Source organism: Peromyscus leucopus, chromosome 11 (assembly GCF_004664715.2).
Source record: "Peromyscus leucopus breed LL Stock chromosome 11, UCI_PerLeu_2.1, whole genome shotgun sequence".
NCBI classification, from domain to species: Eukaryota; Metazoa; Chordata; class Mammalia; order Rodentia; family Cricetidae; genus Peromyscus; species Peromyscus leucopus.
The window spans coordinates 53,077,111-53,102,812 of record NC_051072.1 but is presented as its reverse complement, the minus strand read 5'-3'; the positions used below and the strand labels follow the sequence as shown (position 1 = coordinate 53,102,812).

The following is a 25,702-nucleotide window of genomic DNA, read 5'->3' as shown; positions in this document are numbered from 1 at the left end:
CGCGGCCGCGCGGAGGAGGAGTATTTGGAGGCGGGTCGGGGGCGTGGGGCGGGGCCCCGCGGGCTGTGCGCGTGCTCGCGGGCCTCCGCTCGCGCCCGCAGCCCCTCGCTCCGGAAGGCGAGCGGGACCCCGCGCCAGAGGCTCACCCCCCCTTATTCCCCCGGTGCGGCTGAGCCGCGAGCCTGGGAGTGACTCAGTCCCGCGGGATCCTCGGAAAGCGCCTGCGGCGGCCACTTCAATGACCCTCCTGGGACGCGGAGCCAGACCGGGACCGTCCCGTCGTGGTGCGCCAGCTCGCCCCCCTTCTTGGCGTCCACGCGCGTCCAAGTTTGGAGTTTAGCTAAAAGTTGGCGAGAGACTTCTGATTTTTGTAATTTAGGGGAGATGCATTTAAAGGTTGATGCTGCCGTGACAAGGGTGTCCCCAGATGTGTGGGCAGAGTGCTTGATATTTCTTTAACGTCTTTATTTTGCGAGCTTAGACGGGTCTTCTACGCGAGTGGACCTGGCCACAGGTACTCAACGCACAGGTTCTCTAAGCTCTTGCCGGCCGAACCCCGCCTTCCCCGGCGGCCCAAGCCGCAGCCCCAAAGCCCTGGGCGGTGGGCGATGCTTGGGTTGCCTCCTTCCAGAAGGACGCGGGGCAGGAGGAGGAGGGGCGCCTCTGGGGGAATTTTAAAGGGTCTTTCCCACGTTCTGGAACCTTACGGTTTGTGCTTGGCTACATTCCAGCGTCAGATCTCAAAAGGGGGGTCGTGGTTGAGGCCTGGCGAGGAGGAGCCCCCAGCTTATTTTGCTTAGAGAGTGTCTAGTGGGGGAAATGCAAAGACAAAACAGAAAATGGATGCTGGTCCTGCATCCAGCCAGAGGTTGCTGAACCCGCTGAAAAGAGCCGAGCTGCAGCCCCCCACCCCCACCCCCGCAAAGCTCAGTACTCTGAAGTGCGTGGCTGTCTGAGTTAGGGTTTCTACTGTTGCAATGAGACTATGCCCAAAAGCAACTTGGGGAGGCAAGGTTGACACTTCCATATATGTCAGGACATGAACTCAAACAGGGCAGGGACCTGGAGGCCGGAGCTGATGCAGAGGCCATGGAGGAATGTTGATGACTGGCTTGCTCCTCATGGCTTGCCCAGCCTGCTTTCTTATAGAACCCAGGACCACTAACCCTGGGATGGTACCACCCACCCACAGTGGGCTGGGCCCTCCCACATCAACCACTGAGAAAATGCCCTGCAGGCGTGTGTATCTGAGGTATTTTCTTAATTGAGGTTCCCTCCTCTCAGATGACTCCAGCTTGTCCAAAACTGACATAAAACTAGCCAGCACAGCGGTAATCTGCACCCCCTGGCAAAGGCTTTGAAAAGGGCAATATTGCACGATGACTATCTTTCCCCAAGTAGACCCTCAACATTTCAGCCAATGGAGAAAACTCATCAGAGAGAGGCCATCTACTCCTCTTACCTTAACTTACTAACTTCATAGGTTGCTCAGTAAGTTATGCAATTGCCCAGCTAAACAACGTTATTTTAAAAGTCTTGCCCACTGGAATCTCTTGAGAAAGCACATTTTAGGATAGGTGGAGACTAGCAAGATATTTCTGCACACATTAATAACATGGTATTGTTCCCTCGCCTCTCTGAAATGCCGTAGGTTTTTAGGTTCATCACTTTTATGGACCACAGACAGGAAAAAGTAAAATGCTGCAATTCACCCGAGGGATAGATACCATTGATTTTCAAGACATTCTCCAATGGGATGTAAGACACCCCAAAATCAGAAAAGTAATGAAACAAGTAACAGTTTTGTTTTTGACGGCCAAAGATTTGAAGTATAGTAGTTTTCTGAATCCAGAGAGAAGCTTCTAAACCTCCCCCTGGAAGCCTGAAACCCGGAGGGCCAAACCCTGTATTAGCAGGAGACTGTTTTTGCCTGTATCTTCTACATTGCCCTTTAGTATTGGAGTTCATCTGTTCTTTGATGTGTCAGGATACGCCTGTGTATCACTCTCGTGTGCTCTGGGATCATTGTTAAGTAAAACAAGGTTGATACAGTCACAAGCACTAGGATACTGGGACAGATGCTGTAGTACTGAGATGGTTAGTAACAAGGGTGTAGTGTATAGACTATGATACACAGGATAAAATGATCCACTCATTAAACCCTGTGTCAGAGTGGAGTCAGTTTGAAATTTTTTAAAGGTTTATTTTATGTTTCTGAGTGTTTTGCCTTTGTGTTTATACCACGTGCATACCTGGGCATTGGATTCTCTGGAACTGGAGTCCCAGATGGCTGTGAGCCGCTGTGTGGGTGCTAGGAACTGCACAAGGTGCTCTGCGAGAGCAGCAGTGCCCTGAAGCCCTGGGCTGTCTGTCCAGCCCCTGGAGTAAGGTTTCAGCCTCCTTCCTAGAATGGCATTGCAACTTTTATTCTGGAATTTTCCATTTAATGTTTGGCTTTTGGTGTAAGGAAATGGTAGAAAGCAAAACCTCAGACGACAGGACCTGTCTTCTGCCTTTGGGTCTGTGGTCTTCGTGATCAGTGTTATACTCTTATACTCAATAAATTATACACTCGTGCAAATAAGTATATGTAGGTCTGTGTAGCCTTTACAGATGTTGAAGGGGTTGGAGAGATAGCTTGAGTACCTTAGTGTCATCCCCAGAAGAAATGTATGTGAGAGCCAATTAGGGTGGTATGCACTTGCAGTCCCAGCACTGGGGAGGCAAGCAGGGACAAGTAGATCCCTGGGATTCCCTAGCCAGACGTCAGCCTACTTGGCAAGCTCCAGGTCAGTAGGAGATCCTATCTCAAAAAAAGGTGGGCGGAGCCCGAGGAACGATACTTGAAGTATTCATTGGCCTTCCCATGCACTCACACATGTATAGGAACATGCACGAGCATACACACACACACACACACACACACACACACACACACGACTGGCAGAAATGGCAGGGAGTGTTGAGGATGCTTTTGTTGGGGAGCTGTTATATTAGAACAAAAAGTCCCTTGAAGAAAGAGGGCTCTTGAAATAATAAAGTTCTCAAATTCTCTGCATATTTGCTAAAGTGTCTCTCAGAATTCGGTTGCAACATAGAGAGCCAAGGGAGAGGGATTCTTCCTTTCTTTAGCATTCTCCAAGAATTGTGAATTTTCTTAAGAGATTTCTCTTTAAAATTTTATATGTATGGTTGTTCTTCTTGCATGTATGTCTCTGCACCGTGTTCATGCAGTGCTGAACTGGAGTTCAAAATAGCCATGCGCTGTCATGTGGGTGCTGGGAACTGAACCCTGGTCCTCTGCAAGAGCAGCAAATGCTCTTAAGCACTGAGCCATCTCTCCAGCCTCAGATTATAAATTATTAATTAGATCATTCACACACAGAAAATCGGAACTACCTTCAAAAGCAATTTTAACTTTTTGCATGTATAAGTATAGGTTCGTGGGCTCCATCATGGACCAATGTACTAAACATGCTCCTGGGTGATGATGAAATCTGAGGACTCCCACACCTGAGTTTAGAGTAGGACATGGGATTTGGCATGGACCAGAGTCAGCTGAAAGATTTGAGCCACAGTGCTGGGCTGCATTTCCAGAGACTTTGATGCAGTGGGTTTGAAGTGTTGCTGCTGCTGCTGCTGCTGTTTGGGGGCTGTGGGTGGGGGTGAATGCATTTTGTCAACCATGGCGTTAGGCGAGCCAGGAAAAGTGAATGTGGTTCTAAACCAGACATGGTGGTGCACACCTGTCATCCCAGCACTAGAGACAAGTTGCAAGTTCTAGCCCAGCCTGAGCTACATAGTAAGCCCTTGTCTGAAACAAAATCAAACAAATATGTACGTGTGTCCTTCAATGTCCAAACGTGATTGGTTTCAGGATCTCTAAGGAAAGCCAGATCTGGATGCTCATGCCCTTAACGTTTATCAGCATAGTATTTGCATATAACCAAATACACATGTTTTGTTATCCTTGAAATCATCTCTCAATAGTTACATCTAATAGAACAGAAATGTGGTGCAAGTAGTCGATGTTTTTATTGTTTAATGACAGAAGTCTGTACATGTTCATTACAGACACAAAAACCCTTTTAGTACTTCATTCTATACAGAGTTATATTCCTCAAAATATTTTTATCTATAGTTTTGTCTCCATTTTTGTTCCGGGCATAGTTGGATTTTCTTTTTCTGACTTACCTGTCCAGAAGTTGGAAATGAATTTTTTCATTTTCACATTTTTGTTATTTTTTAATGTTATTTAATTTACTCATTTTATGTGAGTATTTTCCCTGCATGTATATATGTGCACCACTTGCATAATCAAAGGTTAGAAGAGGGTGTCAGATCCCCTGGATGGTTGTAAAATTGTCAATGGTTGAGAATGTGGGTGCTGGGAATTAAACCTGGTCCTCTGGAAGAGCAACCACGTTCTTAACCATTGACCCAGCTCTTCACATGTTTGTTAATTTCAATGCCATTAACTTTCACACAGTTTTTATTTGTATTTTTGCTTGTTTTTGTTTTTTCAAGATAGAGTCTCACTATGTAGCTCTGGCTGTCCAGGAACTCACTCTGTAGACCAGGCTGGCCTGGAACTCATAGAGATCCTCCTACCTCTGCCTCCCAAGTGCTGGGATTAAAGGTATGTGCCACCATGCCCAGCTTTATTTATATTTTTAAGTGGTGTATATTCATTGTATATAGTGTTGGGGTTCAGGAGAAATTTTAATAAAAGTATACAATCAGACAGTTTTTGTCCCTTCTACTTTTTTATGGTTTTCTCCAACTTTTGACCTCATTGTTTAATTAATATTCACACCTTCCCCCACAACAGCCATTGCAGCTCCATGTTGCATTTTGACTTGTACATACATGTTATTCAACTATGAGCCTCCTTCTGTTAGCTTTACCTAACGTCCCACGCAAATCACGCAAGTTCTGCACGTCCCTTGAGAGGGATTTCTCATTTTGTATTACGGTCCATTGGTGACATTTTCTCCATTTTGTCCTAAAGCTTGACAGCATTTCTGTCATGATTGTCTCCCCTTCTTGGAAAAAGACACCGATCCCTCTGCTTCTCTTGTTCCTTGCCACTCAAGCCCAACCCCTCTGTCACCTTCATAGTAAATGCCCGGTTGTGTGGGGTCGGACAACCTGCCGGTCAGAGCTAATGACCATTCCTCACAAAGAAGTCTCAGCTTTATAGCATCGTTCTTATTGGAATTACTTGATGTATACTCTGGGCTTGCACAGTCTCTATTTCAATTTGCCTGACACCAAATAGTGTTGAGTCTAGCCATCTCCCCATGTGGATGGTATATGCCAATGTTTAAAAACACACATGGCATCACCATGGAGTAAATTTTAATCTCAGGAAGTTAGGAGCGCTGTTCCGTTTCAACCACTCTCCTGCCTGTTTCGGGTACTGTTTGCATGCCTCTACTCAAAGCTCTCCAAAGACAATAGAATATTCTAGGAATTCACCTACTAATTTCCTTTCAGAAGCCAGTGGTGGTAATATGAGAGCCTGTTGGTGTGAAAACACAGGAAGTAAGAAAGCGACTCACTTCCTGGTCTGCCTAAGACCTCCACATTTGTTTTCCAAGCCAACAGGTTTAAGTAAGTTACAGCCTAACCAGGAGGAGACCTGTTTTTGTCTCTTGTTGTTACAAACTTGAATTGGTGTTTTCGGTTTAGAAATATAATTTGTGTCTCATCGTGGAGCAACAAGTATTTCCACTAATTAGCCCCCAGGAGAGTGGTAAACCACCCACGTGGCTCAGGTTACTGAGCAAAGGTCAAATTCAGTATCTGTCTAATTCCATATCTGTTATAATGAAAACAAGAGTTTTTTTGTTCACCAGACCGAGGTGGTGCACACCTGTAATCCCAGCACTTGGGAGGCAAGGGCAGGACCACCAGGAATTCAAGATTATCCTCATCACTTGCTATGTTGAATTTGAGGCTAGCTGGGCTACACAAGATCCTGTCTATAAACAGAAACTTCAGTTCCTGTTACATGGGGCAAACGCCACTGTATTTGAGCTTAGAGATTTTAGGTTCTAAGGAAAACAAAGCCTTGGACCAAGCCCATACCAGCTGTTTTATATGGAAGGTGAAAGGATGCTCAGTTAGCACTGGATTATCAGTAAAAGCCCCATCCATCCAATGGTCCATCTAAAGTAGTACTGGATGGATGAGGTGCACAGAACGGGGTGTATACTCTCCTTCTCACCCCATTTCCAGACTTCTGTCCATGCCTGCTATTTATAAGGCATTGCCAGGCACTGAACTGACAAAGCATGAAACATAGCTCTGGAGCAGGAGTTCTCAGCCTGTGGGTCTCAACCCCTTTGCAAAAACAAACCTCTGACTCCAAAAATATATACATTATGATTCATGATGGTAGCAAAATTACAGTTATGAGATAGGAATGAAAATGACTATGGTTGGGGTCACCACAACATGAGGAACTGCATTAAAGGATTGAAGCATTAGGAAGGATGAGAACCGCTGCGCTAAAGCTGGGTTAACTATCTTAACCTAGTTTATCTTAACCAGGTCCTAGTTTCAGTACCAGATGCAATGGCATTTTCAAAAAGCTAACTGGCCGTAAGGTCTAATATACATGAAAGGTCTCTCAAAATACAGGGCACGTTTCACCATCCACAGTTCTGTGGTTTGCTTCTTGAGATGTTTGAGGAATACCACTAACCCACACTTCACCACAAAAATCATAAAAGCCACACCATGAATAAATAGTAACTCTAATTAGTGTCCATTCGCCACATAGCCCCACCTGCCCCAGGGTTGACATATTAGAGTTCTGACCTTTTATACCACATAGTGATCACCAGAATAATGGGGGCAGGTCTTCTCTGGAGCTCATAGAGCACATCTTGTAGAGTGGCTGGAGCAGGAGGTGCTGCCATGGTTTTTGTCTTTTTAAAATGCCAGGGATGGTGGCACACACCTTTAGTCCCAGTGCTTGGAGTCCAAGGCAGGTGGATCTCTGTGAGTTTAAGGCCAGCCAGGGCTGTACAGTGAAACCCTGTAGGAAAACGAACTAAAATGCCAGATGTAACCGGAGAAGTTAGGGGAACACAGTGCTGCCAACCTTCTTGACTAAACAGGATCGTCTCAAAATACGGGAATCAGCTTTGTAAAGATCATTGTTTTTATATGTTTAGTGCTAATGGTCTTTTAAAGGCAAAAGGGTCTGGGAAGGGCTAGGTATATGGCTCCGTGGGGAAAGGGCTTTGCTTGCATAAGCAAGAGGGCCCAGAGTTCCAGTCCCAGAACCCACAGAGAAGCTAAACATGGTGGTGGTGCACGCCTGTAGTCACAGTGCTGGGAATGAGAGGATGGGGTGGGGTGGAGACAGGTGGAACCTAGGGGCTGGCCAGCCAGCCTAGCTGAAAGGCAAGCTCTAGATGAGAGCCCCTATGGTGATATTTTATTTGTGCTGGAATGTGATTTTATTTGTATGTTAATAAATAAAAGTGCCTGGGGGTCAGAGTTAATAGCAAGCCATTTAGCAGAAGTCTGGCAGTGGTAGCACATGCCCTTAATCCTAATCACATGACAGGCAGATCTCTGTGTGTTCAAGGACACCACCAGCATGGAGACACACGCTTTAATTTCAATACCAACCATAGAGACCTGGAGGTCTGTATAGACAGGCAGTGACGAGGAGGTCATGTGGTTGGGTTTACAACCAATGAGAAGGCAGAATAGAAAGTCAATGAAAAGACAGACACACAGGAAGTAGGTCTCTTTCTCAGGAGAAGGACAGCAGTGGCAGTGGGTGGTAAGAAGGTGGTCTCAGCTCTTGGCTGCTGCTCTCTGACCTCTGGGCTTTTAACTCTGCATTTGGCTCTGTGTTTCTTAATTTAATAAAACCATTCAGAATTACATCTACAAGCCCCTATCTCAAAGAGTAATAGAGGAAGACATTCAAAGCTGTCCTTCTGATTCCATACATGCATGTACAGGCATGTGGAAGCCCACAAATAATGCACATACACTATTTCCATACACTTGAGAAATTTTAATAAAATGTCACTGAATAAGAAAAGCTGTAATTGGGAAGAAGCAAGTCAGGACTTCAGAGGTATAAAGAAAATCTGCCCCCTGGCTAGAGGATGTCCAGCCCTGAAAGCAGCCAAGGCTTTGGCTCCACTGATCTCTACAGACTTAGTTCAGAGGCACGCAAGGCCACATTGCTTGTTGCTGCTCCTTTCCTTCATTACACTCCTCCTCCTCTGGTCATCCGCTTAGCTATGGCCCTCGCAGATCTCAACAAAGGGCAATCTGTGATACCTTTAAGAACATCCCTGTCTTGGGGGGACAACAGGAAGGGGTCACTGGCATGATCCAAGCATCCCTTACTGAGGACTTTGGCATGATCCAAGCGTCCTTGCTCACATATTCAGCTTGCCATCTCTGCTGCTGGAACAAGAGAGGTTCTTCTTAAAGATGCCAGGAAACACTGGCTTGTGCTTCCAAACACTGCCCCCTCACCTGGGTTCCTATGCGGACATTTCCACTCCAAGTCCCTCCTGGAGTGCAGGGATTGGGGGTGGATTGTGTGCATTGGGATGAGGTGTTGAAGAGCCTAGATCAGGGACTGGGGGTGGGTTGTGTCCATTGGGACGAGGTGAGCGGCAGCGGAATGTGTTGTTGGAAAGCAAGGGTACCCCAGGAGTTTGTTTCCTCTTCATGTGCTGTTATATAATACCAAGCAGTTGCTGCTACCCTGCTCAGAGCTTCCACAACTTCCAATTAAGTAAGCATTTGTTTTCTTTACAAAGTGCCCAACTCAGGTATTTTGTTATAACCACACAAACAGAGTGAGGTGATGATTCTTGCCGGCTGTAACCTCCTGTTGATCAATAGGAAGTAGGTAGAAGTGACCTCTGTAAAAGTATTTTATTCTGAACTTCAGCTCCTATGTTCTCTGGTTGGGAATGAGTGGTTAAGTACAAGGCCAACTGGTCAACCTGGATCTCTGGATCCCCTGTAGATCCACTCATCTATGGGAATGGTTAAGCTTGAGGTCCTGTGTAGCCTCCTACAGCAGCTTACTCTGCACCCTAATTTACACAGCTCTGGGTAAATGACTTCTTTTCCTGCAAAGCCCCACCAGGAGTTTTTTACCCACTAAGTGAGTTGGATTTATTAAGACAACCTAAAAAACACGTTCATGTAATTAAGTAACATTTATTTTACATAAAACAATTTTCAAAGAATACATTTAAAAACCATCTAGATACCGATTTTATAGCATTACAAAAAAATTTGAGAGGCACAATTGAAGTATTCAAATAAATTGTGAGGGGTGAAGGTAGGGTCTATAACTGTTATCCACGGTGGTCCATGTGACTCCTCATCCAGGAGCCTTCCCATGAGGAAGTAGTGCACTTTCAGTAATTGAATAAATCACATAAAATATATACTTTTATACAGAAAGTGTTATTGGATCATCACTTTCAATTACTTATAAAAAAACTTCATTTTGAATTGCACAAAAAGTTCTCTTTAAAACTGATAATTCCCAGAAGACAGGGCTTAGAGCTATATGTCTAAATAATTCATTACAAATTAATTAGATCTCTACTTCTCCATAGATAATAAAACAATCTATGAAGAATTACATCATTTAAGTGGGACATTTAAAATTTTTTTTTCATAGGAAAATAGGTTTGTACATTTGTCCCTAGTCAGCTAAACTTTCTCCCCCTACTTTGAAACCAATCACAGGGGGTTGAGAGCTTTCAGCTGGAGTACCTGTGCCAGCCACAGTACAGTGTGTGTGTCTCATCTGCCCACCTTGTCTCTCCCTCTGCTGTGGAATCCAATTATCAAAAAGGCACGTGGCTACATTCTTCAGAACAGTTTTGGTCTTTAAAAAAAAAAATCACACATTTATAAGCAGTGATTTCAATCATGTTTTAAAACAAAAATACTGGACGAACTCATTTCTCGATGCAGGCGATAGAGAATCCACGAGCTGGCTCCCTGCAGGCCAGTTCACTTTCCGTAGAACTTTTTGTTGAGCAGGTATATGAGAAGGTTCACGTTCACCTTCACCTTATCAAACATCTTCATCACAGCCACCCCTTCATACTGCATCTGAAGTAAGTCCTGCAACAGAGAGGTGACAGCACATCTGTGTGACATCAGCGTTTAAAAACGTTCTAGAAGGATCGATGGCGAAATAAACCTGGCTGGTCCAATAATCCCGCTGGGGCTTCCGAAACATTAGCATGCTTAAAAACACAGGCTAGTTAAGGACTCGGAACCCAGAGCCTGGTCCTAGGGACTTCAGTTGTGCAGCTCTGAGGTGAGAGTCTTATTTTAACAAGTCCATAAGTGACAGGGAGGGATGCGGTAGTCAGAATGCGGCACTTAAGAGAATTACTGCCCTACATGGGAGAAAGTGGTTTGAAGGTAGAGAGAGGGCCGGAGTCATAATTTGGTGCCACAGAGCTAGTTTGTGTGCAAGAGGGTCTGGGTTTGAACTTCAGCACTGGAAAAAAAAAAAAAAAAAACAAAAAAAAAACTGCATGAAAGAAAATTATTATCCAGTTAATATCAGACACAGTTTTCACTTCAATCTTATAATTAAAAATGTACACACACACACACACACACACACACACACACACACACACACGCGCACACACACACACACACACACACACACGCACGCACGCACGCACGCGCGCGCACACACACACACACACACACACTCTTGTGGCATGCATGTGGAGGTCAGAGGACTGTGGTGGTATTGTGTTGCCCAAAATATTGTGTACTCTAATAAATCAATCTGGGGTCAGAGAACAGACAGCCACTAGATACAAAGGCTAGAAAATGGTGGCACTCACACCTTTAATCCTAGCATTCCAGAGATAGAAATCCCTCTGGATCTCTGTGAGTTCAAGGCCACATTGGAAATAGCCAAGCATGGTGACACGCCTTTAATCCCAGAAAGCCAGCCTTTAATCCCAGGGAGTGGTGGTAGAAAGGAGAAAGATATATAAGGCGTGAGAACCAGAAACTAGAGGCATTTGGCTGGTTAAGCATTTGGCTGGTTAAGCTTCAGGCTTTTGAGCAACACAGTTCAGCTGAGATTCATTCCGGATGAGGACTCAGAGACCTCCAGTCTGAGGAAACAGGACCAGCTGAGGAACTGGTGAGGTGAGATAGCTATGGCTTGTTCTGTCTCTCTGATCTACCAGCATGGACCCCAATAACTCGCCTCGGGTTTGATTTTATTAATAAGAACTTTTAAGATTCCTGCTACAGAGGACAACTTGTGAAATCAGGTTCTCTCCTTCCACGGTCTGAGTTCCAGGGTTCCAGGCGTTCCACCCAGGCTTTTGCAGCGCTGTTGTCAGGAATTGGATATGGCATAGAGAGCCCCCAGTGGCCCTCATAAAAACCCCAGCTCACCTGAATATTGAGCTGCACCTTTTCCATCTCAACGCCAAGGAACTTGGATCTGACGTCGAAGATGCCCACGTCCTCAGTAGCTATGATGTCGAATGTAACGTTCTTAAACCTATTGAAAAGAGGAAGTGTCGGACATGGGCAATCCCAAGCAAACCCTTAAAGAAGAAAGGAACTAACAGAGCCTCAGCTTGGACCAGTGAGCAGACTACACCTCACATCACCTCCTGACTCCATTCCCTAAATGGCCAGTCTGAAGGCCACTGCTGGGATGCTTTTGTGGTGATACATTGTGTACCCCAATAAAGCTTGCCTGAGGATCAGAGGACAGAGCCAGCTACTAGATTAGATATAGAGGCCAGACAGTGGTGGCACACACCCTTAATCCTATCACTCGGGAGGCAGAGATCCTCTGGATTTCTGTGAGTTCAAGGCTAGATTGGAAACAGAGCCAGGCAGGCATGGTGGCACACACCGTTAATCCCAGAAAGTGAGAGCAGGGTGGAGAAAGGTGTATAAGGCTCGAGGAGACAGGAACTAAGGCTTCAGCTGAGATCCTTTTGGGTGAGGACTCAGAGATTTCAGTCTGAGGACTGGAGCTGGTGAGGTAATGGGTGGTGGCTGTGGCTTGCTCTGCTTCTCTGATCTTTCAGCATTTACCCTGGTTACCTGGTTGTGGATTTCTTTATTATAAAACCTTTTAAGATTTGTGTTACATGCTTTACTTCACCCTGGTATCTGGCTCTGTTTGTTATTTATTTATTTATTTATTTATTTATTTATTTATTTATTTATTATCATAAGACCTTTTAAGATCCATGTTACATGCTTTAGTACAAAGGAAACAGCAGATGTGATCCTTGACATTGACCTATACTACTGTTGGGGCGGCAGAGTATGATAGACAGTAACGTTTACAGAAACTTCAAGAGAGGAAGATGTGTGTTCTCTGAGCTTATATAGTCAGGTTTTGTGGGTCAGGGCCTGGAAGATGGTGGGGGTGGGGTGGGGGTGGGGGTAAAGTCAGAGAGGAGGCCAAAGTCAGTGTCTGACTTCTCTTGAGACAAAAGGAGACAGAAGAGAAGGTATGGAGCCCATGGTCCCTGCATGTGTGGTGTGCCTGCTGGGGCTGTGCCTGGTGGGTTTCTGTTTGTCCTTCCACCTTGCATTCACACACTCCCAGCATGCTGTTGGAGGTGGTTCTGACCAGGGGCTGGCACAGCTCCTGGGTTTGAAACGCAAAGGCACCCACGTCGTCGTTAGCAACTCTCTCACAGTAAGATCGGAAGGCGGCCCTTTCTGCTCACTGCTCTGACGCAGTTCTTTAGAAGGGACCAAGAGAAGATCCGAGGATCCATACACTGGACAAACGAACACATAACTTGTAGATATACCCCCTTCATAGGACTGACCACATCAGCACTAGATGCTGAAGGTCTGGGAGAGTAAGACTAGTGATCTGTAATCTATGCTAAGCCTGGATGGAACCAACAAAGCCCCCTGAGGCACCCAGGGAAGCCGAAGAGCGCTGAGTGAGCTTGTGTGAGTGGAGGGCAGCGGTGTTCTCGGTAGACTCTCCGCTCTACTCACTGGTTGGTCTGAAGGTCGTCTATGCCCAACAGGACACCTTTGTCATGGAGCTTGGCTGCTGTGTACCTCACTGGCTTCACCCTCTTCATCCCCTTGGGTTCGGCTTTGCCATCCAGTTTAATCGATCTCCGAGAATTTCTGAACAAATGAGAACAACTACCTGTGGTCAAGCTGTTCCAGGCAGGGCAGCAGCCACGCTCAGGGACCCCACTCCTCACAGGGGGCTCCCCCATACTGGCCTGTGCTATCTCCTCTCCTGATAAAAGGTGACAATGTTCCCCTTGCTCTGGAATCACTACCCAACTGGATTTTTCCTAAGCGACTGAGGCTGGCATTTAAAATAAAAAAGTGTGCGGTGTTCTCAGGCATTCTGAACTGAGTGTCTGTCTTAAAAGTCACTGCAAGTAGTCCTGGAGTAATTACATGAACTTTCTGTTCCAAAGTGAAGGTTTTAATACAACTTTTCTAATTTAGTAAACACTTCATGGCTAGTGCTGTTCCAAATATATACTTTATACATATTACTTTGTATTTTCCAAAATGAGTGGTTGCCATGGTGCTTTGAAATGAATGCATCCCTTTGCTACAAATCATTTCATTTAGCTTTCATAGCAATACCTGAGGAGCTGCCACTCTCAATCCCATATTAAACACGAGAAAATCGAGACCACATGATGTATGCGAGACTCAGAACCCATGTCAGGGCTAGAGTTTGTGGCTTAAAGTTGCTGTAACAGACACATGAAGCCAACCACTAATGATCATTCTCTACTGAAAACTTGCTTGCTTGAGTTCTTCTTGGGTATAGTTTTAAAAAAGATCTGCACAGTCCCCAAGCAAATAAATAAATGAAGACTAGACCCAAGTGGGGTGATGAGAAGATTGTCTCCCGTCAGCAGACTTCCTATGACTAATACCATCGATTTTCCTACAGAGTATCATTTCCTATTGCTCTTTCACAGACAAAGGTTATCTGAAAATATTGTATCACATATCTAAATGGGTAATTAAAGTTTAATCAGCATCGACCCAGTCTAGTGATAAGAATAATTATCATCAAAGAATAGTCACTGAGAGTCATTATATTGTATATAAAAATCTATAATTTGTATACTAATGGATATGAGAACTGCCAAATTTGGCCGATTGTGTCAGTAATGACTTAAAAAAAAAGCCAACGAGGAATTTCAAATCATGAAATTTTAAATTCTTAAGTTGCTCTGTGCAATTAGCAAATACCTGACAGATCTAACACTATCAGGTAAACAACATCCTGTTCTTCATTAACATTCTCAAATCAAGGAATATATATGTGCTGGATAGCAGTCTGTCAACTTCACACAATCTAAAGTCATTTGAGATTTTAAAGTCAATTGAGGGAGCCTCAGTTGAGAAAATGTCTCCATTAGATTGGGCAGGCAAGCCTGTAGGGTATTTTCATTAGCAAATGATGAGGGAGGGTCCAGCCCACTGTGGGTGGTGCCATCCCTGGGCTGGTGGTCCTGGGTTCTATAAGAAAGCAGTCTGAGCAAGCCATGAGGAGCAGCAAGCCAGTAAGCAGCACTCCTCTGTGTTCTCTGCTTCCGCTCCTGCCTCCAGGTTCCTGCCTTGCGTTCCCTCAATGATGGACCGTGATTGGGATGGCATGTAAGCCAAGGAAACCCTTTCCTTTAGTTATATCTTTATCAACAATAGGAACAAAACCGGAACACTTTCAAAACCAACCCATGCCACCACCAGCACTGGAGGTCTCCCCGTACAAATCATGACATTAGGAATGACCGTGAACTCACTTTCTTTTCAGGTTGTCTACACAAGTCTTTATGTAGGTGTCGTAATAATTAATTTGATCTTCATAAAACGCTGCCTTCTTATTAAGTGCGTTCAGGGTCTGCTGAAGTTTTGATAGTTCAGCTTTTCGAAGCTTGCGGTGGATTCTTTGATTTCGAATATCCTGAAACGAGTAAAGGCTGTAATGATAGGCTGAAGCAAGACTCGCTGTGTGAGATTGATACTTTAGAAGACCAACAAGCAGCAGGCCAGTGTCTAACTGCTGATTCTAGTTCATCTCAGGCACCTCATTATATGCATCACCACAACACAACACATCGTTATGCCTTTCGGCTTCAGAACTGGAAAGCGTCCATCTTCTATTTTAAGAGGGTTACTAAAGTTTATTTTTTTCCCCAGATGAGAAAAGGGAGCCGGGAAGACAGCTCAGAGTCAGTAAAGTGCTTTCGTGGGGACCTGAGTTCAGATCCCGAAGACCCACCAAGAGCTAGGCGCGGTGGGGGTGGGGCAGGGACAGGCCCACTTGGGGCTCACTGGCTAGCCAGTTAGCTGAAACTGCTGTGAGATCCAGGTTCAGTGAGACACTTGTCTCAAAAAGTAAGGCAGCAAGCTAGAGAACCGAATAAGAACTATAGAGAAATAAGAAGTGGAAATACTGGCACCCAATGCTGACCTCTGGCTCCCACATACCTACTCATGGAAGAGTACACACACACACACACACACACACACACTTCACAAACACATACACACAAACATACATACTTCACAGACACACACACACAAATACACATTTCACAGACAGACACCTCCGCCCCAAAGCCAAAAATGTAATTTGAGAATCACCAAATAGTTTAAGAGAAAATGTTTTAAAAGAGGCACAAAAGGCTGGAATGTAGCTCCGCTGGTAGGGTGCTTGCTCAACAACCTGGCTCCAATCCCCAGCACACACATTAGGCACAATGGTGCACACTTGTAATCCCAGCACTTTCCAGGCAGAGGCAAGCAGTTCAGAAGTTCAAAGTCTCCCTGGGCTGCATAACAAGCTACAGCCCAGCCTGGAATATGGGAGACTCTTCCTTCAAATCAATAAAAGGAAGGGAGTACAAAGAAAACATTAGCAAGAGAAATGTGATTTCCTCAGACTATTTTCAACTTTTCTCTTTGAAGACTATTTTAAGCCCCAAAAGTTTATGTTTACATACTATTTCACCTTACCCATGACTCTCATAACTTGAGAAGATTCAAAAGAGAAAACTATTACAACTGACTAACTCTCCATTTCTACGGTTCCACATTATGGATTTGAACAAATAACTGAAAATACAGGGGAGAAAAAAAATTGTCTTTGTAATGAGCATATTCAGCCCTTTCTCTTATGGCTCCCTAAGCAATACAGTGTCCCACGTATTTACACAGCACTTAGGCTGTATCTGGAATTGTAAGTATCTAGATAATATATATGGGAGATGACTTCGAGTATATGGGGACGCTAGGCACCATGGCACATACTTGTTGGTCCTGGCCACCTAAGAGGCCGAGTCAGGAAGACTACTCAGAGTGAGACAGTCTTGGCATGATAGTGATAAACCATTTCACTTTCCTTTTGAGTAAAACGCACACAGGGGGATGTGACTGACTCACATGCAAATACTGCATCACGGATTCTGGCTGTTAGCTGGAATCCTAAACCTAATCCCCTCCAGGTAGCAAGAAATGACTGTACTTAGATTTAAATAGAATTCCTAGAATACACACTGTTTTGTCTTACTGTTTATAGATTACAAGAGTTGTGTTAAAATTAAACTTGCAGATCTAGGTTTTAAAAAAAGTCACCCAGTAAAGGCTGGGGGGATTTCTCGGTGGGTAAAATTGCTTGCCATGAAAGCCTTATGACTTGAGTTTGGTCCCCAGAGCCCTGCAATTCCAGCAGGAATTACAGAGATGGGAGATGGGGGTGGAAACAAGGGTTGGCTGGAAGCTTGTGGGCCAGCTAGCCTGAAGTTCTCTATACAGCAGAGCCAAGAGAAACTCCGCCTCAAAAAGGTAGGTGTTGTGAAAGGTTGTTCTCTGACCTCCACACACATAGTGTGGTACATGTACTGACACTCAGACGTACACATTTGCTCTCTCTTTCTCTCTCTAAATAAAAACAATTAAAAATTAAAAATTAAAAAATTATTCAGTAAGCTATGAAAATATTTCACTTGAGAAAATGGTGCCTGCTTAACATTATTTTTCCTTTGTGAACAAATTAAAATCAGCTGTTTCAGGAATTATAAGGCATATTCCCCTACACCTTCTGAAATAATTCATTACTAAATAGAGCTTTCTCATTGATGGTAAACAGCATTGGTTTCTCTGTCTCATATACCCCAAGAGAAATATTCTCCACCCCAAACTATAAAAAGAAATACTAGCTTCTTTGTATTGCTCAGGGAAGGAGAAATAATCATTCCTCTAAAAGTGACCATAATTTTACACTGAAGATTCAAACTGTGCATTTCCCCAGAGGATGACAAAATAGATTTTTCTCTAATTATTTAACTGCCTCTAAGCTCAGATCCATATTAATGTGTACATTTGAATCAAAAGAATGAAATGTACTTTTTACCCAAATATGTCCTCCCTTATCATCAATAAACAGATCTCAACCACTTCCTGTGTTTCCTTGAACAAAGCTGAGATCACATTCGCAGGAAGTTCTCTAGTGCGGAACGTGAAATGGAAACCAAGAAAGTTTGGGCTGTAATAAGGCTAAACTGCTTAGAAGCAAATTCTCAGGGACAGAGTTACCATCCCAATGGCAGATTCTAAGGCAACTGGGCTGTATGACAATTAACAGTGAAGAAAAAAATATTTCCCAAAGGGTCATAAAACAAACAAAAAACCAAGCATCTATGGTTTAAAGTAGTAACAAGACTGTTCAACACTCCTAGGGTATTGACCTCTTGTGTGTCTCAAATATTCTTGGCTTGGGGAACTGTATCTATTCCGTATAAAAGTCATGAATCTCTCCCAGCGGTAGTGGCACATGCCTTTAATCCCTGCACTCGGGAGGCAGAGGCAGGCAGATCTTTGTGAGTTTGAAGCCAGCCTGGCTACAGAGTGAGTTCCAGGAAAGGTGCAAAGCTACACAGAGAAACCTTGTCTCGAAAAACAAAAAAACAAACAAAAAAGTCATGAATCTCCTCGAAACCTTTAAAAAAATGCAGAACACTAAGCAAAACAGGAACCAGGTATGCACTGATGAGTCCCTCATGTCACCTCACAGGACGCCCAGCACGTGCCGCTGATTAGCAAATGTCTACGTGAAAATGGAAGAATACTATCTCCAGACACCTTGGCAATCTCGTTGAGGATGTCTTGGTATTTGTTTTTGGATGACACGAGTCCAGTCTGCTCCAATGTGCGGAGATTCCTCTGGATCTTCCTCTTCTTTTGCTCCAGAGGCAGGCATGCATCCTCCATCATCGCTTGGCCCTGCTTCCCTTCTTCTGGAGTCCTGGAGTCTACAATGGCACGGCTCTCCATGTCTTTGGCGTGCTCCAGTTCCTAAAAAGAAAAAAACCAGAAAGGTCACGTTTCCTCCAATCACTCCGTGGCACAAGCTGAAATCTAAAGATTAGTACCTGAATGTGCCCTTTAATGCTTTTGAAGTAAACCCTAGAGAAAAAAACCACTTCCACTTTAAAGTAAAACAAAACAAAATCCCCGGTAGCGATAATGGACCCAATCTGGCCAAAATTCAAAGGTGCTGCTTTCTTGCCAAGGTGACATTAGTATAACCGTTACTTTGTAATTCCTTGGATGAAGGAGCTCAACCTCTGGGTAGCCCAGTTGAGAAAATTAAAAATAGATTGCATTAATATGTGGCTCTGAGAGCCCACTAAAAGCCTCACAAACCAGCCACGCGGTCAGAGATTGACAGGCCACTGAACAGCGAGGCAGCCAGAGAGCTGCTGCATGCTGACCCCAGAATCACGGACACAGTCACCTTGGCAGGGTTCCTCTGAACCACAGGGTAGAGATATTCCCACGATGTTCGATAGTTCCTAAAGCCACGATGTGCACACAAAAAATGCTAAGCAGCAGGTCGAAGGTAACCGCCATACAAGGAGATGGATGCTCTTCTATTTCACCGCACGAGACAACCGACACCACAGATCAATTCTGCGCCTCAACTGTTAGTAGAGTAACGTCGGCACAGGGCACACGGGGCACAGAAACGGCTCACTGGGGCAGCAGCAGATAACAGACTGGACAGCCAATATGCTTAATCCGTGACGGCATCCATCTCGCATGTCTCCCCCTTCTCATTTAGTCTTCCCCATGCATTAGAAATTATTTCTAGGGGCTGGAGAGATGGCTCAGAGGTTAAGAGCACTGGCTGCTCTCCCAGAGGTCCTGAGTTCAATTTCCAGCAACCGCATGGTGGCTCACAACCATCTACAGCGGGGTCTGATGCCCTCTTCTGGTGTAAAGGCATACATGCAGATAGAGCATTCATATATGCATAAAATAAATACATCTTTAAAAAAAAAGTAATTATTTCTACTTTACAGGTAAGGCAACTAAGGCCCAGAGTTCTAAGCGTCCTCAGTCACAAGCTAGGAAGCATAGAGACAGATGTAAAAGAGTCCAGATGTATGTTCATGGTTTCTGGCACTAACTTATAATACGTTTGGGAAAAAAAATTGAGATAATCAGAGCTAAAAATCTTTTATCTTGAAACAGTATTATCTATATATCCAGATTGCTTAAAAACATTCACACATTTGCACATATAAAATGGCTTGAAATTTTGATTTTTTTAAAATTAAATCTGGAGATAGAATGATTTCTTGGCAACCCATTACATTAAGAAGAATAGGAAAATTATGAGCACTTCCATTAAGAAGTAATTAGATAATTCTGTTAACTTGATTAGGAGTGTCAACTATTGGCACTAAAATAATAACACTGGGATTAATTGATTTATTTCAGAGGCAATTATTGGCACTAAAATAATAACACTGGGATTAATTGATTTATTTCAGAATGAACTGAATAATAATTGTTATTTTTTTCCCTTTGTTGTTGAGACAGCCCAAGCTGGCCTTGAACTCCTGGTCTTCCTGCCAAGTGCTGGGATTACAGGCATGTATCTTATGTACAACTCCAATGATATACTTTTTTTTTTTTAAAGACAAGGTCTTACTGTATAGCTCTGGCTGTCTGGAACTCAAGATGGAAATTAGGCTGGTCTCAAAACTCAGAGATCTGCCTGTCTCTGCCTCCCAAGCACAGGGATTAAAGGCATGTGACACTAAACCCAGCTTAATAATTCATTTTAAAAGATGTTCTTTTTTATTCTTGAACTGTCATAAAATCCAAGTTATTTATGGCAATGTAAAGACACCTGGACGTCATGGTCTTAGACATCAATTTTGGATGCACTTGGAAAACTCCGTTGATCTGTGAAACATCTCTCTTCTAAGTTAGTAAATACATAACAAGGATTTTTGACATTCTATCAAGCAGAACTATTTCTTCACTGATCTATCCAGCCATCTACTGAATGACAAAGCTTAAGGTCTACACCCAGAGGCTCTGAAAGACGCAGAATTCTATCCCTACTGTAGAAATAAACAAATAAATGACAGCCAGCACACATTTGAGAAAGTATTTTTCACGTCTCTCTCACTGATATTCCATGTGGGCTTCAGATATGGATGAACTTGGTTGTCTACAGCAAGGGACTTCAGACACATATGTTCCCCTATGTCACAGTGAATACTTGGTGTGGAGACTAAGAACACCATCATCTATTGAGTATACTTGTTATTCTTCACATAGAGACAAGTCACCTGCTGCTCTGTTGCTGGGGTCTCTAAGATTTCAATCAGTGTGCTCCCTGGCTGGTTCCGGGTCACGTCGATGATCAGCTTTTTGGTCCTTAAAAATGAGAAAAAGGAGACAGATGTTCAGGCAGCAGTCTTTTTTGTTTGTTTGTTTTTTGACTTTTCGAGACAGGGTTTCTCTGTGTGGCTTTGCACCTTTCCTGGAACTCACTTATGTAGACCAGGCTGGCCTCAAACTCACAGAGATCCGCCTGACTCTTGCCTCCCGAGTGCTGGGATTAAAGGCGTGAGCCACCACCGCTTGGCTAAGGCAGTGGTCTTGATGCACAAAAATCTGTTTCTCCCTTGTGAATACATAAAGCATCTTCCATGACAATGTCCTAAAGTGACGTGTTCTTGCCCAAAGCTCCTAAAAGCCTGCAAATGCCCAATAAGCAAAGTCTGGACTTTATATGCTAAATGTTGTAAGATTAGTCTCTCAGTAATAATGTACACAAGTATTTCATAAGAGTCCTTATTGAAATTTTTTAAAGATTTATTTATTTATTACGTATACAGCATGTATGACTGCAGGCCAGAGGAGGGCACCAGATCTCATTACAGATGATTGTGAGCCACCATGTGGTTGCTGGGAATTGAACTCAGGACCTCTGGAAGAGTAGTCAGTGCTCTCAACCTCTGAGCCATCTCTCCAGCCCCTGAAATTTTTTTTTTTTTTTTTTTGCATTTATGACAGGTTACTTTTTGAAGGGTGGCAGAGACAAGTGCCACAGATATGGCCTGCTGTTGTAAGGACATAGGAAGACACCCCCCCCCCCGCAACATTGACTCCCAAGCCTGTGAACACATCATAACTAAATCTCTGCTTTCCCTGCATCGAAAAAGTTATACAACAGCGAGAAGGCCAATGGGAGCAGAAGGACCCTGTGGACTTGGAAGCTTTGGGCTTCTAGGGAGCCCAGCAAAGAGAGTGGGAGTTCCAGGACACAGAAGATGAACAGAGAGTGCTGTGGATATCACTCCATATAAATAAAACACTGATGGCCAGTGACCAGACAGGAAGTATAGGCGGGACAAGGAGAGAGGAGAATTGGGGAAACAGGAAGAAGGAGGGAGACACTGCAGCCACCACCAGGATAAGCAGCATGTAAAGACGCCGGTAAGCCACCAGCCACATGGCAAGATATAGATTTATAAAAATGGGTTAAGATATAAGAACAGTTAGCAAGAAGCCTGCCACGGCCATGCAGTTTATAAGTAATATAAACATCTGAGTGATTATTTTATATGTGGATTGTGGGACTGCGGGGCTTGGTGGAGCCTGGAGAGAAGCCCTCCAGCAACAAGAGAGGGCCTTGCCTGTGTCCGCTCGGAGCTGAGAACCGAGAGCTGTTCTGGACAAGTTGAGGGCTGGAGAACACCCTGGAAGTGCTGAACCATACTTTCTTCCATAGGTGCTGGTCAGCAACTGACTGCCCTTTTAATTAGGGACCAGGGTATGTAATTACATCGAGGGAGAGGGGGAGGAGGTAGGGATGCATCTCCATAGAACATGTGTGAGGCCTAAAATTTAATCCCCCATACTACAGACACCACACAACAACAACAACAACAAAACAACCACAAGAGGCAAGCGTTCACATTCGATCACTGTTACATGGGGTGGGAAGTGTGTTATCGGAAAGAGGCCCTCTTTCAAAAGACAGAAACACCCACAGACGTTGCCTTGAACTACACACAGGTCAGATCTGCAATTTCACTGCTATGGCTGCCCTGCTCCCCTACGGACTTTCGGTTCTGTCAGAGAATGAATTTCTTCCTCAGCCACAGCAGGAAATGGCCACATAACGTGAGACTGGAGACGAAAGTAGGTCATGTTGTGAAGCAGAAGGGAGCCTGCTCCTGAGTGAGACCGCCTTAACCCCAGATGTGAGACACCAGAAATGAGATCAATAATGGGATAAGCAAACACGTGGTTTTCCCCCTCATTTCCTATTTATCTCAAGTCTGCACAAGAAGAGAGAACGTGGCAGACACAGCTTCCTCCCCTCCCTTCTCCCTGGTCTCTGGAGAGCAGTTTCCTCTAGCCCCATGACCCTTGGGCTGCTGGGGATTTTCAGGCTGTGGGAGGAGGCACAGTTAAAGCCTCCAGGGAATCAAGGGGGCACGCAGCTAATTATAGCCCAGGAGGAGGTGGGTGGCACTGTTCCCGAGGTGGCCAAGGTCAGAGAGCAGGCATGTCTCCCCCCCACACACACCAGCTTCCTCCAATCATCACCAGGAATGGACTAGACAGAAACGTGATTACGCTTCCCCACACAGAGATTTAGTATTCTAGCCCAGGCTGGCTCCAAATTTGAGATCCTAAGTGTCTGGATTACAGGCATCCTCCACCAGGCTTGGCCCTTAGGCAGAAACACTGAGCTAAAAATAAAAGCTTTTTAGATGACTTAAAAAATGTCAATGGCGAGAGATTCTTATTTGAAATAACATTTTAGGGATTCTCTTCGGCCAATTATCAAATAAGTGACATCACTTATAACCGCCCCCATCAGGACAGAAAATTGTTTATTTGCTTGTGAGTAAGCTGATGGACAAATTGCCTAAATAGACCTCTTCTTTCTTGGAATTCTAGATGATGTCATGCCTGTGTATGGTGATATTTTACTTGTATTCAAATGTTATTTGTATGTTAATAAATAAAGTTGCCCGGGGGTCAGAGCTATTAGCAAGCCATAGGAAAGCAGGGCAGTGGTGGCGTACGTTTGTAATCCCAGCACTTGGTAGGCAGAGCTAGGTAAGTCTCTGTGTGTTCAGGGATACAGCCAGTATTGGATACACATGCCTTTAATCTCAATACCAACCATAGAAGACCTGGAGGTCTATACAGACAGGCCATGATGAGGCGGTCATGTGGTTGGGTTTACAACCAATGAGAAGACAGAACAGAAACACTATAAAAAGACACACAGGAAGTAGCTCTGGTTCGGAGAGGTAGGTCCACCACAGGAGGAAGGATAAGGTTTTAGCTCTTAGCTCTGACCTCTTGGCTTTCTTCTTTGCATTGGTTCTGTGTTTCTTATTTAATAAGACGGTTGGTTACATCTACACCTGTGGAATTCATTGCTAAAATTCTCCTACCTCCACAGTCTATATATAACCAAGTCAGCACCTGCTTTGAGGGCAGGAATCTCAAGTCCCCCTCCCTACTGTGTGCCAAAGAGCTAAGGACATATTACTAGACAACTTCAGCTCCCTACAAAAAACACTGCTATATGAATGTGGTGCCAGACCTGCCCCTTACCCTGATCTGACCACTGCATATGACATCCGTGCATTGCAATGTCACCCTACATTCTATAAATAGGAACAATCATTATGTGTCATTTAAAAAATTATATAATAAACTTCTCACCGGAAAAGCGAAAGACAAGAAATAATGTCACCTGATTCTTTTTAGAATGTGGCTTTGAGAAAATTTAAGGTTCCTTGTGTGGATCATATTAAAAAACAATTTTTTTTTGAAAGTGCAATAGTCAAACATTCCATTCTTCAACCGGAAGCTGGTAGTCTGAGGACCTGGTTAGTCATAGGACCTCAGCACAAGAGGACTTTGGAAGACGGCCCACTGTCTGAGACACGAACGGGGCAACTAAGAGCTACGAGGCTTAGCGGGTAGACAAAGATCACACTCGGGTGTCTGCTGGTTCTGCATCCTCCCCAGTCCCTCATCATCCCGTGGGAACAACCTGCTCTGTGTCCTACCTCCTGCTTGTGCTGTGCACAAAACTTAAACACACTAAGTCCATTCTCCACCACTGAGTCACGGCCCAAGTCACCTTCTTCTCCTCTCCTAGCAGCTTTCCAAGAAAAGCCCCCGAGGTCTTTAAGCCTTTGCAGAGTAGCATTTACAGAGGGTTCATGTTCTGGTTCACCGTCGGTTGCCAGTGACCTTCTTAATGCTCCTCCCGCCTCACCCAGTGCATGCCTAACTTTCTGGCTGTGTCTAGCTGATTTGTGTATCAGCCTCTACACTGTTCAGCCATCTGGGAGACAGGCTCCTTCCAAACACAAAGAGGCCTCTAACTCTGGGAAAGAATTGTTGAAGAATAATGAAATGCACCAGGGAGTTTACTCATCAGAACTCTGCTGTAAAAAAAGAGCACAGAGCATTGCAAACGGGAAAGGCTTCTTGGGCCTGGCCACTCCATCTGTGGCTCTGCTTTCTGCTTTACAGCGTGCCCAAGGTTGACAGGGAATCCGCGCTCAGAAATACTTGGTGGTGTTTAAAATCGCCGTCATGTCAGTATAGATTTTTAGCAGCAGACCTCCAACACCACCTCTGCCCTTGAGCACTCCTGCCGGGGTAGGATAATGGCTATTTCAACTGAATCACGGGGAAGGAGAAACATTCTTGAGAGATGACAGCGTGAACCCCAGAGCAGCTAAATGTGACTGAAAAACCACAAACACTGGCTCAAAGTTAAGCACATAGTTCTGTGAAAAATCAAGCTGAATAAAGTCATAAGGTTACATAGTTTAAGATGAATTGGAAGTTATAATGAGAGAGATTTAGAGTTGTACAGTTCCTTATAATTGACAGGCGGTTGAACGCATGATCTCATGGGATGGTCACAGCCCTCCCTGCCCTTTTCTATGAGGATGAAGCCAACAGAACACCTTGCTGAGTCTATGACTAATAAGTGACACTTTGAAGCAGTATCCTTTGTCATCCAAGGCTCTTCCACAGTAGGCTTGTTTTCGTTTTCGTTTTTAAATACACTATGCTTGGTAGGACTGAGGAAATGGTGGCAGCCCACGGCCAGGGGAATTCAGGTTCTTCCTATTCCAGTGAATGCACTCTGTGTACCTCACATCCACATCACTCCCCTTTGGCTCAGAGAGATGTGACGCTGTCACTGCCCTGCAGCAATTTTCACTCTTTTTTTTCCTAGTGCTACAAACCCTGTGCCCTTAGGGATTGTAAAACTCTGTGTTTGAGAGAGTAGGCTCTGGAGGACTTA

General features: G+C 44.4%; 1 protein-coding gene across 6 annotated transcripts in view; it reads right to left on the bottom strand.

Annotated features, from left to right (window-relative positions):
• Positions 1 to 9,203: 9,203 nt before the first annotated feature.
• Iqgap2 (IQ motif containing GTPase activating protein 2) overlaps positions 9,204 to 25,702 on the bottom strand; it is a 279,551-nt gene continuing 263,052 nt past the window's right edge. For 3 of the 6 annotated variants that reach the window (XM_028871671.2, XM_028871670.2, XM_037209490.1), the window contains 6 exons: positions 20,685 to 20,772; positions 18,178 to 18,390; positions 14,838 to 14,998; positions 13,045 to 13,182; positions 11,458 to 11,566; positions 9,204 to 10,143 (listed from right to left, as the gene is read on the bottom strand). In XM_028871671.2, the coding sequence (XP_028727504.1) occupies positions 10,030 to 10,143; positions 11,458 to 11,566; positions 13,045 to 13,182; positions 14,838 to 14,998; positions 18,178 to 18,390; positions 20,685 to 20,772 (823 nt within the window). In that variant the 3' untranslated portion in view covers positions 9,204 to 10,029. The remainder of the gene's footprint in view (positions 10,144 to 11,457; positions 11,567 to 13,044; positions 13,183 to 14,837; positions 14,999 to 18,177; positions 18,391 to 20,684; positions 20,773 to 25,702) is intronic. The other 3 variants (XM_037209491.1, XM_037209493.1, XM_037209492.1) reach the window with 1 other exon arrangement.